Raw genomic sequence first — 18,408 nt, 5'->3', positions numbered from 1 at the left:
GTTTCTTTCCCATTATCTATTAGCTTAGTATTTTTTTAACAAATTTGCTAACTAAATGATTAGCTCATTTTTCCACCTATACATTGCTCTTCTTATTGTTCGTACGCATTGCATTATTGGCTAATTACGTTGAAAGTGGAATTCCCGTTTCGAGGGATTTTCCCCAGAAATATCACTGACCCAATGTCAAGCATTGGTGAAATTGTGATAATGGTACTCACTAATTGTAATTTCGCGATAGTGTGCTTCAAAAAACATGAACTGTGGGGCTATGCTGTGGTTATGTATCAGTGTAAATCGTGCCTCATTCGTAAGCAGAACGTCCATCCATTTGGCGGGAAGGAAATAGCTCTGAAAAACCGGTGATTTCTGTCCTCTGATTCGTAATTGTGTTGCTCAAGAAATGCGGTTCATTCAAACATTTTTTTGTTTTTGTGCACTGTTGGGTCTTTTAATAGCGCAAGAAGAAGACCCGTTTTTGAAACAGTTTGAGGTACACATGCAAATAATGGAACCGTCCGGATTCATGTTTTGGACCAAAGCGACTCCATTTATTGATGTGTTCGGAGTGAATGTGTTCGTCGGTAAGCCGGAAGAAAATCTCTTGAATCCCGTGTTTGATAGAGAGTTTGCGGACTATGCAAGCGAAATTGTAGATGGGAAATTTTTGATTCGAGACGATAAGATAGTGGTGAAAAGGGGAGAAATGTTGCGTTATAATTTTTTGGTACGATACAACGATACTATAACCACAAGCAATTTCCGAAGCTTCATTGTCTCAGGTTAGTTTTTTACAGAGATGATTACGCAAACGAAAAAAGTAGACTAAATTAATCAAAATATTACATTTTCAGATGAAGTGTTCTATCGTCCGAAGAACAACTATTGCTTCTCACAATGTCTTGTCAATGATGAACGCCAAGCTCCCGAGGAAGTCGCAATCGTGAAAGACATCCTAGAGCAAAAGATATTGAAGTGCATCGGTTCGCAAGCCTCAAAATATTTGTTCTTTCCACTCGAGAATGCCGGAAAGCTAGTTTCTGATCCGGAGCGGTACGTGAAATATCGTCTATGGCATGTTGATGCACTTAAACCGCTTGTTAACAATGTGGTCACAACGTATCTTGCTCACAATGGTGTTGGATTCGAAATGTACACGCTAATCGATAAATTTAAGGTACTAGAACTAGGTGAAGGCTATCTGGATGTGGTTGATTTGGATAAATTGATTTAATTGCATATAATTAAAACATATATGTAAAACTTTACCAAATTATGTTCTTACATTGATTGACTTTTACAGGCTTTATATTGAAGAATTGCGATATTCAAACTATGAGAGTGGAATTGAGATTTTTGTATTGGATTCTGTACTGAAATATCACTGACCCAATGGCAAACATCCGTTAGAGTGTGATGCTGATGCATTGCATTGATTGATACTGGTGATAATCAGCTAAAATAAACATGACTATGTACTGTGCTGCAGCAATAGCAATGCATCAGTGTAAATCGAGTCTCCTTCTTGTCCAGAACGTTCATCTATCCGGTGTGAAGTGCTGGTGTTTAAGATCCGGAGAACGTAACGTTTCTAACTGTGCCTTTTGAACCAGAATGCGGTTAATTCAAACATGTATTTGGTGGTTTGTTTTGTTGGGTACTTTAAAAGCCCAAGAAGAAGCTCATCTTCCAGAATATTTGGTCTTTATGAAACAGTTCGCGGTGCACATACAGTTAAGTGAGCCATCGGGGATAATGATCTGGACCCGGAATAGTCCGCTGATAGAGATGTTTGGATTGGAGTTGTATGTTGGACGAAAAAATTTAAACCATCGGGAACCTTTCTGGGATAGAGAGCTGTTAGTTAACACAACCGCTATTGTAGATGGGAAATTTCTCTTTCGTGACGATACCATGGTGGTGGAAAAGGGAGAAATAGTTCGTTATCGTTTTACCGTTCTACACAAGAAAACGCTACACCATAGCAATTTCCGGCGAATCATTGTCACAGGTTAGTTCTAGCATTTAAGTTATAAGTACGTAACTAAAAACGAAACGTTCTATTCGCAGATAATCTGTTCTATCGGCCGAAGAACAACTATTGCTTCTCACAATGCCTCGTCAATGAACAGGAACAACTTCACGAGGAGATCGCACACATGAAGAGCATCCTGGAGGAAAAGATAACGCAGTGCGTCGGATCGCAAACGTCTAAGTACTTGTTTTTTCCGCTAGAGAATGCCGCAAAGCTAGTTTCTGATTCGGAGCTGTACGTGAAATATCGTCTTTGGCATGTTGATGCACTTAAACCGCTTGTTAACAATGTGGTCACAACGTATCTTGCTCACAATGGTGTTGGATTCGAAATGTACACACTAATCGATAAATTTAAGGTACTAGAACTAGGTGAAGGCTATCTGGATGTGGTTGATTTCGATTCAGTAATGTGATGAAAATACGGTAGTTTCTAGATATTAGGTTCGATTTTCATATCCTAAAGGTTTTACCAAATTTTTTTTTATTCATAAGAAACAGCCTGACCGTAATGCTGCGTTTTACGAAATTATGATTCAACATTTTTAAGTATATTGTTTTTCATAACATATGTATTATTCAAATTTCCCATTTTGAAATGATGTATTTAATCATTACTGACTGAATGTCAAACATCCGTTTAAATGTGATAATGTTGCTCGCTCATTGATTATTATTTTGCGATAATGTGCTAAAATAAACATGGCTATGTGCTGTGCTGAAGGTATATACATAGGTTGATTCGTTCACTCTCATCGGGTTGACCAAGATGCGATTAAATCAAGCAATGTGTTGGTTGTTTAAGAGGAAGTATCGTCTTGAAACAAGTTCGAGGTGCACATTTAGTTAGGGGAGCCATCTCGATCATACTCTGGACCAAGCAGTTTGTTACTGACACTGAAGAAGGTGTCTTGGACCCCGAGTTTAATGGCGATATTGTAGAAAACAGGAGAAGTAATCCATTTCAAATTTTGGCTCATGCAGGCGACTAGCAATGTCCGTCGACTCATTGTCAAAGGTTAGTTCTGATTGAGATAACAATGAAACGAAGAAAATAGATTAAACCAGTTCAAACATCTGTTCACTTCGCTTTCAGATCATTAGTTCTATCGACCTAAGAACAATTATTGTTTTCGAAATGCTTTGAAAGTGTACCAGAGCTGGTTCAGAACAAGGTTGCACACTTGAATGTTATCCTAGAGCATGAGATAATTTCAGTGCATCGAATTGAATGTTACAAAGTTCGTTATAGATTTGGTGATCAAAAGGTATCTCGCCCCGATGGTGTTGGATTCCTTGGTACTAGAATTTTGCTCAAGCCCTTCTGGACGTAGTTGATTTCGATACAGAGATTGACTAAAGACGCCCGGTAATGGATTTCGAACTATTTATTGCAATTAATACAACTAACACTATGTGTTTCGAAAGCAAGCGTCTTGAATGGCAGATTTAAAAATGATAAAAACCTATACGATAGGTTGGGCGGTAGAACACATTAAAATGAACGTCAACACAAATAATCAAGCTGGGCAGAATAAATGAACGTAAATCACAACCACTGCTAGTGTGTGTGTGAGTGTGGCTACTTGCGTAAATCATCGTCGGTGGAAAACACTTTATCGTGAGATTTCATATGATGGTCAAGTGTTTTACGTTTCTTAAATTCACGTAAACACAAATGACACTGATACTGTTCGGCGATAATGCAGCTGTGCTTCCGGAGCAGCTCACTGGAAGTGAACGAGGAACCACAATCCCGGCAGTGATACGATCGTGCCGATTTGAGCAATCCCATCGTTGGTCGGTTCGGTGCACTTTGGTGAAACGTTGGGCAGGACGATGACGATGATGTTTTGATCATTTCGACCGTACGTTTGCAGTTACTAATGGAAGATGCTTTGTCGAATGATGCGTTACTCGTCGGCAAGGGAAGATTCTTGACAATGGCAGTGACGGAAGTGCTAGGACACAGCTGGAACTGTTGATCGGTTCTAGCGGACGGTTGCGTCGTTGGTGCCGTTACCGTTTCGTTCGTTGAGGTAGCACATGCAGATGCATTCAATCGTTCCCTAGCCAGACAGGAAGCTTTCATTTTGGAGTAGGAACTAGCTTCCAGCTTTCGACGTCCCTTTTGTATGTAATTGTTAAGAATACGCTGATATTCCACTGGTGCTGAAACGTGAGCGAGTGCCTGTACTGGATGTGGCTTTGTTTCGCGTGTTTCCACAGTAGGTAAAGTGGCTTCCAACGTGTAATGTTGTGGACTATTGTCCGATTTTTCGTTCGGCACATCATCGATGGAATGTGTCAAACGTTTGCAAGAAAATTCGGATGGATTTACCGCAATCGTTATTGCGTTCGTATCGGACAGAACTAAATCCGTGCCGGGTGACACTTCCGTTAGGTACTCCATCTCGGAGAACAGTGACGAAACCTCCTTCTCGAAGCATCGATTTGAAGCGATAAAGCTTCCTGGGGGAGGACTTTCTTGTCGCGGTTCCGCATCGAAATCCTTGCAAAGATACTGCGTGTTGGCACTAGCTATACGGACCACATCCTCACAAATTTCACCGAAATCATCAATAATGAACGTTTCCTCTGAGAAGTAGTGATCGTAGTCGAAGCATATACTGTACGAAACATAGAAGCATATTAGTTGCAGTCCAGAAATAGCGTTCCACAGGAACATACCCATCCATCGTGATACACTTTACGCAGGAATTGGCTCCTTGTATGGCCAACAGCTGGCAAGCGGTGTGTTTCGTAAACAAATAAGGAAAGCGTGCACTACCACCGCCACTGCGAAGCGGCACTTGAATGAAACTACTCTAACAATAGCATGATGCAACTTAAAAATGCCTTTTACACCGACCGCACACGATTTGGCTTCATGTTCGACAGCTTTCTTATCGATTCTGATAAGGTTTTAATAAATTTTCCGTGCAGCAAGCTGTTCTAACTTTGTGTTCTGTTTGTTGTCTTCGGAACTGTCAAAATACGCATCGAACAAGAGCAGGAGAAATGTATACGGTTAGAGCGAGAACAATCTATTACTACCAAAGCATGTCAAAAATAGCACATTTTCGAAAATGGGGTTGTGTTTCGAATGTTTTTCGAAAATTTGAAATTTCTTATCTCATACAAAACGGTTATTTCAATAGGAGGATTGTATGAGCTGTGATGGGTCATACGTTTAATATCACGGCTCAACGAACCAATCGATTCCGACCACTAGTTTGAATAACCAAATCATAAATTATTTTATATTGTTGCATTTATACAATTTTATTTCTTGTTGAGACCGTATCAACCATTTCTTTTATTGAGGCTGCTCTTTTATTTCTAGGCAGTCTATCGAAATGTTCTGTCTGTATAATTCTATTCTGTTCTATTCTATTCTGTAATTCTAAATCCTTCTAAAACAATTGTAAAATTACAATCAATTCGTATACATTTGATGGTTTTCAATAATGCCTTACTCGGCTGGTGTACGCTCTCGCCGATACGCAATATGGTGCACGGTACTTACACACATCAAAGTGAAACAAAGCACAATGGACCGTGAAAACAATGGTTGGAAAACTTTGCAAAGTTTTGGCAGCAACATTTGTTCGGGTCATTGTGGGCGCCTTCGTTATCAAAAGGCGAAGCAGCGCGTAACACCAGCGCCAAACTTTTCCACGCGCATGTTTGATGTATTCAACGGAAATCGTGCTAAAGCCGAGGGTGTAATAAATTGCGTAAAGGGTATGGGTTAAGGGACGAGGCCGGTGCGGTAACATGTAAGTTCGTGATTGTTGTACGTCGAACTGTTTCCGGGTACAGTTGGGAATGGGAGGGAAGAATTTTCTATCCAATTTGTTTGAAGCTTTTCAGTGGTTATGGTACAGGAGCTTTTGTTATATATGGAGTGGTCATATCATATCACATGAAGTGAAATAGCTTTCACAAAGCATCCTCCATAGAAAGTCCTTTCAATATGTATTTCAAAAGAATTTCTAATTAAATATCCCTCCACAGAGAAAACTTGTGAATGTGAACCATGTTAAATTTCCAACATGACCAACCAAAAGTTTATATAAATTATAATAAATAAACGTAACAATACCCAAACAGAATTATAAATAAAGCACACTTTAGTTTTAGCAGAAGAACTTGATTGCTTGAAGGGTTTCAGCGTGTGCCACCTACCGTAAAGAGCCTCTCTATTAACACCTTCACAGCACGGGCAGCACGCCGGACAAACATTTCAAACCCACCGCCTCATCTTATAATGAAATAATTGAATTCGATTAAAAGCGTGCGCACGCCATTAAAATAATTTTAATGGTTTGGAGTTTTTCTGGCGTAATTACTTTTAAATTCCGCACCCGCAACCAATCATCGGGTCCGAAAAGCGAAATGGCCTCCGTCGCCGGGGGAACTTCGGAACCGGCTGAAGCCCTCTGGTGTCATGAGGGCTGAGGCCTTTCACCGGAAGTGGGAAAAATCCTGTGCGATAATGAATTTTTAAGCTACCGCAGTCTTGGCAAAACCGGGTCGGCGAAACGAAACGGGAAGGATTTGGGGCAAGGAACAGAATTCACGGGAGATGAATTGTGCTGGTGAAATAAATTATTGTTTGCTTAATTACTTTCTGCAGCACAAGACACACCAGTGCCAGCGGCAAATGGGATGTGCTAATGGTCGTAACGGGAAACGGACCGGATAGTTCCGTGAACCATTCCGATAAGTTTGTCACGCAGCCGGGTGGGGATGTAGTTTTCTCAATTTAAAAGAACGATTCTACATCATGGCGGATGGTGCAAGAAATTGGTAACAACTTGCTTCTTAATTAATTTATTCTAACTTCTATTAATTGATCGAACGACAGCCGCTTTCCGACAAGCGCATCAAGCGGCAAGCAAACAGAAAGAAATAAAACATGGAAACCGTGAGCGGGAATTGAACGTTAGGAAGCGCTCGCGACGCAGTTTTGCGATAAGAATTGAAAAAGGAGAGCAAGAACCACTTTGAACCACACATTGGACACCATCACACAATAGTATGGAGGCATTTCAATTCACGCAACAAAGTGCTACGTTTGCATACTACTTCTTTTCCAGCAGATAACGCCACCAACAATGGTTCGGTGTCTATATCTTGTGATTTTATTGGGGACGCTTTTTCGATTGTCCCATGCCGGTTTCATGGACTGGTTGCGTGGAGACAACGTGGACGAACAGTGGGGTCACAAGGTAGGTAGAATTTATGTGGAAGTCCTCTCGCCGAAAGGCATCCGCCTGTGGACAGCGTACAATCCCGACACAGAGCTGCTGGGTGTGGAGCTGTACGTGAAGTACTACGGTGGAAGTACGGAAGCACTCGAGTGTGGCCTTTGCCAGAACGTTACCGAACCGGTGGATGGGAAGTTTATGTTGGAGAGTGCGAACTTGGTGGCCCGCTTCGGGGATGTTCTTCAGTACTACATCATAACGTTCGACGGCGTTACAACGAAGCGACATGCCGTAAGGCGAATGTTTGTGCGAGGTTCGTATTAGTAACAGTGTGTGCTTCATTGTGAATTCCTAATTCCTAAACTTTACCTTTTCCCGCATTGATTTCTGGTACGCGCTAGAGGAGCTTATCAAACCGAACGATCGATGTGTCTGCCCTGAACGTGAGCTGCCGGGGCTTCTACGTGTTGCACCGACGGCTGAGGTGGACCTACTCGAGCGCATGATACTGCGTGCACTGAGCAATGGAAGCCGTCACTGTGAATCGATCTCTAACTGGCTCGTGTTACGGGCGGAACCACGCAACGAACAGGCCGATTTGCTTGAGTACGTGCGAACCTATCTCGATCTGTTGCTGTTGCGAGCGAAATGGCTCACACTGGAAACAGGTGGCAGCGGTTGGACAAGTGCACGACCATCGGCATTGGTTGTGGAGGCGGAAGATCATGCGAATGGAATTGCATTCCGGGTGAGATCTACTATGGTGAAGCTGCAAATGTTGGATCTTATGAGTTTCAGCGGCGTGATAGAGGACTACGATGGTGTTTTATAGGTGTTAAATGCAATATTAGGGTTTAGGGCAGGTTTGGAGATATAGTAAAAGGAATGGATATGGGTTGTAGAACATAACATAGAACCTTTTTTTATTAAAGGATTAAGATCCAGGATAAAAGAATTGCCAAATAGATTTCAAGAATTCAAATAAGATTGATGGAACTTTCAAACTTGAAACCAACTTTGCAGAATCATAAATGAAGGTTTTAAATATACTTCATAAATTCTGGAGCTACTAATACTAAACTAATAGGGAAAATATATATTTTTTACATATGAATGCTCTGTGACTGCCCTAGACATTAATTCCACAAATGTGTTTGTCAAAATGTGCTTTTCGTTTTCTGTTGGAACAGTTTGTTTAGTAATGCGAGTAAAGTAAAATATGTTTAAAAACTCGGAAACATTAAAACATGATATTTCGCCTAAATGTAGGCAATCCGTTGAACTCTTGGAATGTTTTAAATTGTTTGACAACAAATTTCATTGTTTAACACAAAATAAATAGTGTTTACGTTTCGTATGCGTTACACTCATTTGACAGTTGAAATTTATTATTCCGATTAATGCATTATTGTTTTCACCGGGGTAGCGTTACGAACGCAGAGGTTAGTTGTGTTAGTGTAAGGACCGTTAGGGCTAAGAACCATTGCGAAAAATCACTGCACTTGTAATAAAATACGTACGCCGAACGGTCAAGCGAGAAACCGCGCTCCAGATTAATTTTTCACCGTTCCGAAAGAAAACTAAAATTCACAACGTAGGGATCGATCGCGAACAAATAGTATACTTGGAATTTAAATTGTTTCTAATGTTAGCTTCATCTTTTAAGTACAATAAACACAAAGCAGTAAACGTAAACGATCGCATCAATCGAGATTGGTACCAAAAAAAAAGGTTGATTCTTCCTTCCAGGCTTAATTCTGAACTTCTTATCTTATCGCTCCAAAAATACCAAAGGTTCACTATTTGCATTCTGAAATATGTGAATATATATTTGTTTTCAAAATAATGTTAAGTCTGCTTAAACATCTTCTCTTCAAATTACAACTTGAAATAAAACTAAAAAAATATTGAAAATTTGAACATTTCCCTGTTGTCCATTACACGATTACAATAAATATTCTTTTTCCATTCATAGAAGAATATGGTACACACTATTTCTCGGAAATCCTTTTTCTTATGATATGTATTAAATGCTTGATTTCTTTGATCGTGAAATAGGTGTCATTTAGCAGTTCGCTGATTTTCCTGCTTTTTTGTGTTTCTAGAACGACAACGCTGAGCACTCTCTTGAGCGGAATAATGGCAAACCATCGAACAATTCGTTTTTGTTGATCATGGCCAAGACCGCGACGACGACGACGACGACGACGACGACGACAACGACGACATGGACGGTGATGATGATGATGGTAATGGTGATGAGATATTAGCCTTTCTGCTTTGCTCGTATAAAGTTGAAAGGTGTTTTGTATATCCCAAGCATAAGCGAAGCCTACCAAAAAGCCATGTTTTTCGCCTGCCAGCAGTGGTAAGCTCGCAGGAAGACGGAACAGAGGTTTTAGTCGTGGTACAGCGTTTGATGGAGTTTTCTAAAAACGTTTTGAACATCCGTTTACCCTTCTTCTATCTCTCTTTCTCACACTTTTTCACTCCTCATCACTCAATCGGAACGGAAGTGCTCGGGGTGTGTTTCGGATTTTCCTCACCATTTCCTTTTCGAGCCAGGGTGTTGCCTCAGGGCAAGGGGTACGAGAAGGAGCAAAAAAAAAAAAAAGAAATCGGGTAGGAAGGAATAACGAAGCGCATGGAAAATGATTTATTAGTCCCGCATTAGAATGGCGTAAAGTGCGCCAGAAGGCTGAAAAGGGAAAATGCGTACCCGGTTTTTGTGGGTGGTTTTCGTGTTTCTTTTTTTAAATAAGTGCGTGTGTGTGTGTGAGGGGCTAAAAAACGCAAATGACTAACCAGAAATGGAGAGTGGTTGGTGGAAAGGAAACAAGCTGGATGAGAAAAAATTATGACACCTACCAAAATGAAACGCAACGAAACACGTTGTACGATGCGCATTTCGTAGCAGGCAGGCAACGGAATGGGCGGAAAGATGTGTTGTTGCGATTGGGAAAACACGCGTAAAAGCCGCGATGCGATGGTTTTGTACGTAAAGGGCAAATTGTTGGAAGAAAGAAGTGCAGCAACCTTATGGCCAACATTGGGGTGTCGTGCTTAAAATGTGAAGGCATCGCTGGATAAAAGAGGCAGAGTATGAACGACTTTTCCGACCGGCATAAAGGAAAAGCAAAGCAACAAAAGCGCCCCGAAAATGGTGCGATCGTGTAGGGCTTTTTCTTTCTTCGTTTTTATTTTGTTGTTGTTGCTAAAGGCCAAAGGCGGAGAAAATGATGAAAAATTCCGTTGCCAGAGTTTGCTCGTGGCCGAGAGTAGACGATGGTTCGCGATGTAAGTGAGTAACGAAGCGTGCATCAAGCAAAAAAAAGCAAGTAAAAGGCAAAAAGGATCAGGCGTTATGATTATGATTTCATGAATGATTAAAAGACTGCCATCCCATTTAACCAAGGGTGCAAGCCTGTATATACGTGTGTGTGCCTGTATCTTTCATATACCATCGAGGACCATCGGGAGGAGTTTTTGTTTCCTTATTCTTAACCAAAAATCACCCAAATTCTCTTCACCTCTAAACATTGTTCACCTTTCCTTCCTTATGCTACAAAACCCATTTTCACCCCAACAAACGGTATCGAAGGGTTTCGCGATTTCGGGAATTGCATGTGATGGAGGAGATGGCGCATTAGAAAACTACGCCCTTTTCCTTATGAAAGGCCCTGTGCCTGTATTAGGGATGTTGGAGGTTTTTCGTTGCTGTTTGTTTCGGCCCGCGGTTTCCATTACCCAGGGGCTGATGGTAACGGCTAATTTTCCCGTAGCATGGCGCCACGTGTAATAATGGAGTCTTTTATTAGGTTATGAAGGATGCAAAAGGGATCATGTATGATGTTGTTTTTTTTTTGCTTTTCCTTTTTACCATGTCCATGTTTATGGGAGAATATTGTACAAAACAGGCAGAAGAAAAAACAATTTCATATAGAACAACTACCGCTAAATCGGTACAATGTACGTGTGGCATGTAGGATGTTTAGATGAGCTTTGTGGCAGGATTGTAATACATGGTTCCCGGTTTGGAACGCGTTCAAAGGAACGAATGAATATCTCCGTTGGTGTGGTTATACTCTTCTCATACACGGCCACACTATACGTACTTTGGCAATGATGATGGGTGTAATGAAGATTATTACGATCGGGATGGTAATCGAGTTCGTTGGTGCTAGTGGTGCTTGGAAGCAGCGAAAGGAAATTATCAACACGCTCCTAACAACAGGTGTACGTAGTGGAAATAAATTATTTTTTCATTTTCGCATTACATTTCTGCAATATACGAAGGAGTTTATGATTGTGTTTTTTTTCTTCAAATTATTAGACTTCATTTTCTGGTACAAAATGAACATTATGCTGTAATTGATATGGTTTCGTATAAATACCAGTGAAGGATAAATCCGGACCGTCCCCCTCCCGTAGCAAGGACTGATTATCCAGCTACATGGTAAAAATAAGTTTAGTAAGCCATAAATGGACGTTAAGCCAATAACAGAGAGAGAGAAGGAGAGAGAGAGATCTTTAAGAATATGAAATTATTTAGGGAATCATGGCCGTTTGCAAACAGAACAGTGTATTTAATGTATATTGATTGTGCAAATATATATCATTTTATTTTATTCGTAATAAAATAAACCAATAACCTCAACAAACACCAGGAATTGCACGAGTAGGGTCGAGTTACGAGTTATATCTTATCTGTGAACATTATCTTAGTGAGTGAATTTGAATTTGTTTTTATTATCCGTAAATAGTGTTGAAGATCTTTTACCTTACTATTTTACTCGCTTCAAGCTGATCACGTGATGAAATTGATATCAGACGATTAATTTCAGAAAATGTATTCATGTTACTGAAAATGAAATAAATCGGATAGATTCTGAAACATAGAAGAAAAATAAAATCCCAGTACAAATAAGCAAAAAATCCATAAAAATATATTTCTAATAAATGAATTGTTTCTTTACAAAAAATGTATTTGCCTCACGCTTTTCCCATTTACTTTCCTGCTTACATATCATCGTAGTCCTTCACGGACGTTATGCCAAATTTACGTGCGTAGTAAAGCACCTGCATCTTGTTGAACAGTGTATCCATCTCGAACACGATCGCGGTACCGCTCGGTTGAGCATCTACCAAGCCCTTGTCCGCCAGCCTGTTAAGGTTGAGCCTTTCCTTCAACATTCTGCGTACGTACCCGATCCAATCCGTGGATGCATTGGTCGTGTATCCTGGACTGGCCAGTGTGAGAAAGTTGGTGCGCGTTTTAGTTGTACACTGGTCTGATAGCGCATTGAAAATCTCCAAAAAGACGTTCATATTCACGTCCGTGTCTGGGTTGTTGACGAGTTTTTCCGGTTGCCGGCGCGATGCTTGACCGAACCGGGCATCGATTAGGGAACTTTCGGAGCAGAGATTAGTGGTGGGATCGATTTCACAGTCGAACAGCTCATCGGAGTAATCGTTGATGGACTGTCCAATGTTCAAGTTGGGTGAGATTGTGGTCGGAACGGTTGTACGCTCTATTGGTGGTGTTGGTCGGAGTGTAATTCGCGGTGGAATGGTTGTAGGTCTTGACCAGGGAGGTATTGATTGAATAGGCGTACGCGACGTGGTTTCTTGGACGGTTGTATTCTCACAGGTACAGTTGTTACGTATCATATGTCCTGTTTGTTTGAGAAAAAAACCCCAAAAGTTAAGCAAATCAAGCCGAAGATCATGTCACAACTATCGCGGGAAATAATACTCACGGAACACTGGAAAGGTGATAGTTGATTGCAAAACACCTCCATCGGAAAATCCCATATAGTGCGTAATGTTAAGCACATCTCCCGATTTTATGATGACTTCCGTATCACGCACGATATACTTCCCATACGTCACTGTCGACGTGTTTTGGGAAACATCCGGGCTGCCACCGTCCGGATTGTTGATGAACATGTCGAACCCAAAGTATTCTGCCGTACTATTAAATTTCGCTACAGAGAGCTGCATACCTTTTGGTTCATAAATTTCCACATTTAGAAACATTCCACGATGGTGATGTGGTCCATGATGGTGACGATGGTGGCCATGATGGCGTCTATGATGGTGCCAACCATGCTGGTGGCAAGATATTTGCTCAAAGATCACCACAAACGTTACGATCACACACAGAGCTGTAACTCTACGAAACATCTTTACGAAGCTGCTGCACTGTTCGGACTGTGAGGCGTGTAGATCGCTTGAAAGTAATTATACAAAACTACGACCAGAACTTATCGCTAAAGTTCAAGTGTTTTGTGATAACCTTGCCGTACGGAGCGAGATTTCATAACGAAAACGTCGTACGAGTATCAACGTTTGTACAAACAATGAGATGATTCATTTGCGGAATTTCAGCAAGTATTTCCCCAGCCGAACATGTTGAGACAAACAAGTGCAGCATAAGTAAACAAATGACGTAAAGGAGGGAAGAAAGATCAAAATAAGGTCCATTTTGTATTGTAATATTATTACATTTTAGTCACAAATTTAAGTTGGTTTGGCTATTAAAAAAATTCTAAGTAATTAAAAATTCTCCAAAAAAAAACCAAACTCACAAAACTCTTCATAACAAATTCACTCCAAATGAAAGTTTAAGAAAAGTTTATAAAATCATGTGAAAAATTAATCGCCATGTGTATTTATTGATTTTTCTCCACCGGCAAACCGGTTTACTTCCCTTTTCATCTCTAATCAAATTATAAAGTTGGCAAAAACAAAATTCACCGCTATGAGTTTTGATGTCGGAAATCGTCGTTTTTGGTTTGCTGCAGGAACAACATGTACATACTTTATTCACCGTATGATCGTACTTGATGATAGTGCAGTACCGAATGGTTTCGTGGAAAAGCAGATTCGGGGTTGAGCTGTAAGTTGTGCCATTCCGTTCACATATCCCATTGCACAGCGGCCATTTAGATTGGTAGAATCGGTTGAATGATCGTATCGAAAAAGGGGCGGAAAACTTGCATAGACAAACTTTTCTCAACCCTGCCGGGTATTTTTTGATTTCCTGTGCTGCTTTACTATTTCTTACGGATTGGATTGGAAGGTTGCTCGGGAAGAAATGTTTCTTTGGGGGAAAAGGAAAAGCATAAGTACTGCGCTAACTTTCAACACAGCTAACTTGTTTTAATATTCAAATCATTTTGTTTTCTTCGATTTTTTCTTCGTTTATCTTTAGAAGAAATGGAATTATGTGATGCAATGAATATGACGTAAATAGTTTTTCTATAGTTTTACACAATCGTTTTGTTCTTTTATTTAATCAACTTGTAGAGAGAAGTCACGCTTAGAGAAATGTTGTGAATATTCCACAACGAAGAAGAATAAATAATTTTGATTTTAAATAATAAGCCATATCAGAACCATTCCGAAAATGGTAATAAATTAACTTTGATTTCTTTAACATTTTTAAGACAAAAGTGTAAACTATAAAAGTACACAAAGTTATACAAATACCACAAAACTTTAATTAGTGCACCGAGGCTTGGTTAAGAATGATTGCATAAAAGAAAGAAACACTACATTTATTTCCTAATTTCTTTAATTTGATACGATTCGAATTAACAATTTTTATTTACCTCATTTTGAAAATAAAAATAATTTATCACTATAATTTAAATGTTATAATAATTTGTTAATATAAACAAATTGAAATGTGTAGCACCTTTTTTATTATGTATTATATTTTTATGTAATGCAACTTAAAATATCTTTAACTTTAAAAATAATTATAAAAGGCTTCATCAGACTTCAAAATATTTTGGAAAGTTTTTCCTCATATTACTCATCATTCTTCCAACCAAATCGTTAACATGTAGATCAAATTTCATTCAGCACAGCAAGTAGAACGAAGTTATGTCTTTTCTTCCCAATCAATACTATCAAATAGCTACACCGAAAATAATCCTGTTGTTCCCACATGCTGTGGGCAAACCAGTGCGTAAGCATAATGAAACACTGCTTTCCAATTTGCACTGAACAAGTATCAGCCAGAGATAGGAACATTTGACAGGCCTATTCCGGTCGGAAAAATGAGTATCACCTAATAGTACCATAAGCTAGGAGATAAAATGAGAAACAAAATAAAGGGAGGAAAAAAACGTAATACTTCCCAGAAGCCATGTTCGGGCATATTAAAATAGGCAGCAAACAGTTGGAAGGACCGTCAAGACGAATATGACAGATCAATTTCGTTTTGATTGCACCAGACACAGGGAAATAATTTTCATCTAGGCACCAGCAGATTGTGGTGGTACAGTGCGACGCACCGAAAGTCGAACGGGTCGAAGGGTGGAAAAACATTTTCATTTCACCATCCGGCAAAACATGCCGGCACTGTGTACACGGGTACACAGACGTTCTGTCTGTGGTCGATTCCTTCAAGAAGTCAACGGTAAAGCATGTGTGTGTGGCTGTGTAAGGGACTGATCCTGGCAGCCATTGCATGTAGTGGTACGTGGTGGTGAGAAAACTCGGGGCTGGAAAAACACACCCAAGAACATGGCAATGTTATTTCGCAATTCTCAGCAGTCTGTCGTTTCTTTTTTTTTGGTTTCGGTTTTCTCTACCTCACCACTTCGTTTTTCCACGTTGCAATGTGCGCTTTGAAGAATTATGCCATAAAAGTTTCACATTTCTTCTGTTTCGAGCGGGACGTAAATGGTTGGGAAAAAGGGGGTAGTCGATCTAGCCGGGGAGTTGGAATGATCATGCAGTTTATTTGCAAACAAATTCGACGATGTTCCAGCCCGTTCCCTTGCTTTAGGGTGGGTATGGGAAGGGTGTCCAAGAAGACACGAAACTCATTCCATTGCTACAATGGAATATGAAAAACAACACTGGAAACGTCGGTCGGTTGGTGCAGGCTGTGGTTATTTAACATGAAACACAAGAAGAATTGTGTTTCATATTTCATCGTGGATGATGATGCATTATTCTTCTGCAGTATGTGTCTGTGTTTATATATGTTATGGAAAGGGTGCTCGTGGTAGGGATTTTATTTTTTCCCCCCTCCCGTGCGGGTGAGAAGTGCATAATTTGTGCATAATTGTATGCAACGGGATGGTGCTCGGTACGGTGGTGCAAGCTTTTAGACAAATGGAAAGAATAATGCAACCAGCAGGCAGCGTTTAATGGCGTGTTTTCGCTTGAAGCATAAAGTAATCAATATAAATTACTCACATAATTGTACATCAATCTTGAGGGCGTGTAATGGAAATGGACCTCAACAAGGAATATTGTGATGAATTAATTTACGGAATTATTCACCGCGTTTACCGATCGTCTATAGGTTCTTTTATTTGTAAGGATTTGCTTTATTCATTCGATTTTTTTCAAATTATAAAAAAAACAGATAAATTATTTGAATGTCATTTGATGTTGCATGTTGAAATGTTCCAAAATGTCGCAAAACAGTGTCAAGAAACATTTAATCTTTACGAAATGCTGAAGTTCTTTGGACTTTAATTTTGTTCGCAGAATTATAGTACTTCTCATTCAGAATTTTGGAAGCTTTTGTCAATAATTTCAGAGTTACAATTGAGGATATAGTCTCAATAATGCAAACTATAAGGTAAATAGATCATGAAGACACATCTTGGTAGTATTTTAGAATTAGGACAGTTTGGTGTCTTAACGTTACAAATTTATGACTCTCAAATTTTACTGCTCATTATTCATTACAATGGAGATCATGTTCCCATTTCTAAATGATGTTTTACTGCACTAGATGTTATTTTTTTTCTCCAATGAAAAGTTTTGTTTACTTCAATTGTAGGCGGGTTGGATATTCTTTGAAAATGTCCCGGCATTCCTTCATAGCTTTCCAGTAGTAGTTGTTGGAAGATGGCGACGGCAATCATCATAAGGCTGAGGTATAAATGTTCTGGGTAGTCGAGACGGACATCAGACAAAGCTGTTTAGCGAATAGAAATCCCAAATCAAATGGTTTTGGGAAATTAATGCTCAAATATGCGATAGACGCACTATTACAAAATAAGCAGTAAGCGGGCGGAACTTTCTTCAGAAACAATCGCCAGTGGTTAAAATAAATTTTGTTCTTGTGTACTCAGGTCTTTTTCGCTTGAAGTGCTACATTTGTTGCAGATTGTCAGTTTTGAATTATGTATGTAATAGCAGAAGGGTTTATAGGGTACATACTTGAAAGAATACTTATACAATTGATAAATACAAAATAGATCTTCTTCTTACTGATCTTATATTAACGAACTTATATTAACGAAGAATTCCACAAAAGGAAAGCAATTTATGGCAAACTAATTCAAGAATAAGATGACGTGATTTGCATGATCTGAAAGTGCTGGAACTACTGTTGGAAAGCTTAAAATCTCTCGAGCGCTCTTGCTGATCCTGTTTTATTTTCTGCCGTATGAACTTGACTTCAAAGAAAACTCTATAAATTGTGTTACAAGAAATGTTAGAGAATATGTTTTTTATTACAACAGCTATTAAAACTGTGCATTCCCCCGCACTGTCTTCACGCTTTTTAATAAGCTATAAATGTTTCATCCTTCCCGTATGCTACCTACGAAACGAAAGCACATCACTCTACCAACAACACCTTCATTTCCAGTATCATAATCGGGTCCATTTAATTTAACTATCATAACCGTCCCATAACTGATAATGAATGTGGCAACCATATGGCCGGTACCGGTACCGAAGAAACAGTGCCTTTTGCAAATGCATGGTGGAAATCTTTAGAGCACTTACACCGCTTTTTACGATACGCCCGTAATGGACCATCATCTGTTCCACCGGTCACGCTCTATTTACATTGGTCGCTTTTTTGCATGGCAGCTAAGCAGCTTCGGACCGGAGTCGCTTATTGCAATAAAACATAAACATTGGACCGTTCGCCACAACAAATCATTTGTCCGGTTGGGCCAATTACTAAAACCAAACACACAGCCTGTACAGCAAACATGCGAAGCGTTTCATAACCATCGCTGGTACACCTTAGCCCTAAAATCATTTCCCTGTACCCCGTTGGCCCGTTGTGTAAATCGTTTGATGGGATGGAAGAAGAAAGGAGAATCGTTTGAGTTTCCGTCCATCAACACAGAGGTGCAACAGGTTCCTTTTTTTCTCCGTTGTGTTT

General features: G+C 39.8%; 4 protein-coding genes across 5 annotated transcripts; 2 read left to right on the top strand and 2 right to left on the bottom strand.

Annotated features, from left to right (window-relative positions):
* The first annotated feature begins 66 nt into the window (after window positions 1-66).
* On the top strand, window positions 67-2,761 carry LOC125761947 (uncharacterized). Of its 2 annotated transcripts, XM_049423564.1 has the most exons (3): window positions 67-782; window positions 855-2,011; window positions 2,071-2,761. In XM_049423564.1, exons 1-2 carry the CDS (start codon window positions 404-406, stop codon window positions 1,232-1,234), a joined length of 759 nt encoding a protein of 252 aa, XP_049279521.1. In that variant the 5' UTR covers window positions 67-403; the 3' UTR covers window positions 1,235-2,011; window positions 2,071-2,761. The 2 variants fall into 2 exon arrangements, with proteins under 2 accessions (XP_049279521.1, XP_049279520.1); XM_049423563.1 differs by lacking the exon at window positions 67-782 and having other exon boundaries at window positions 1,266-2,011.
* Window positions 2,762-3,407: 646 nt separating this feature from the next.
* Window positions 3,408-5,016, bottom strand: LOC125761940 (uncharacterized). The gene is made up of 2 exons (XM_049423551.1): window positions 4,726-5,016; window positions 3,408-4,664 (listed from the first exon to the last, which is right to left on the bottom strand). Exons 1-2 carry the CDS (start codon window positions 4,731-4,733, stop codon window positions 3,617-3,619), a joined length of 1,056 nt encoding a protein of 351 aa, XP_049279508.1. The 5' UTR covers window positions 4,734-5,016; the 3' UTR covers window positions 3,408-3,616.
* Window positions 5,017-5,514: 498 nt separating this feature from the next.
* Window positions 5,515-8,593, top strand: LOC125761946 (uncharacterized). Its single transcript, XM_049423562.1, has 2 exons — window positions 5,515-7,563; window positions 7,652-8,593. The coding sequence occupies exons 1-2, from the start codon at window positions 7,158-7,160 to the stop codon at window positions 8,080-8,082; spliced, it is 837 nt and encodes a 278-aa protein (XP_049279519.1). The 5' UTR covers window positions 5,515-7,157; the 3' UTR covers window positions 8,083-8,593.
* Window positions 8,594-12,170: 3,577 nt separating this feature from the next.
* On the bottom strand, window positions 12,171-13,490 carry LOC125761942 (uncharacterized). The gene is made up of 2 exons (XM_049423554.1): window positions 13,010-13,490; window positions 12,171-12,925 (listed from the first exon to the last, which is right to left on the bottom strand). Exons 1-2 carry the CDS (start codon window positions 13,434-13,436, stop codon window positions 12,270-12,272), a joined length of 1,083 nt encoding a protein of 360 aa, XP_049279511.1. The 5' UTR covers window positions 13,437-13,490; the 3' UTR covers window positions 12,171-12,269.
* Window positions 13,491-18,408: the final 4,918 nt, after the last annotated feature.

The sequence above is a fragment of the Anopheles funestus genome, chromosome 2RL, assembly GCF_943734845.2.
Source record: "Anopheles funestus chromosome 2RL, idAnoFuneDA-416_04, whole genome shotgun sequence".
NCBI lineage: Eukaryota > Metazoa > Arthropoda > Insecta > Diptera > Culicidae > Anopheles > Anopheles funestus.
This window is presented reverse-complemented; position numbering and strand designations above follow the sequence as displayed.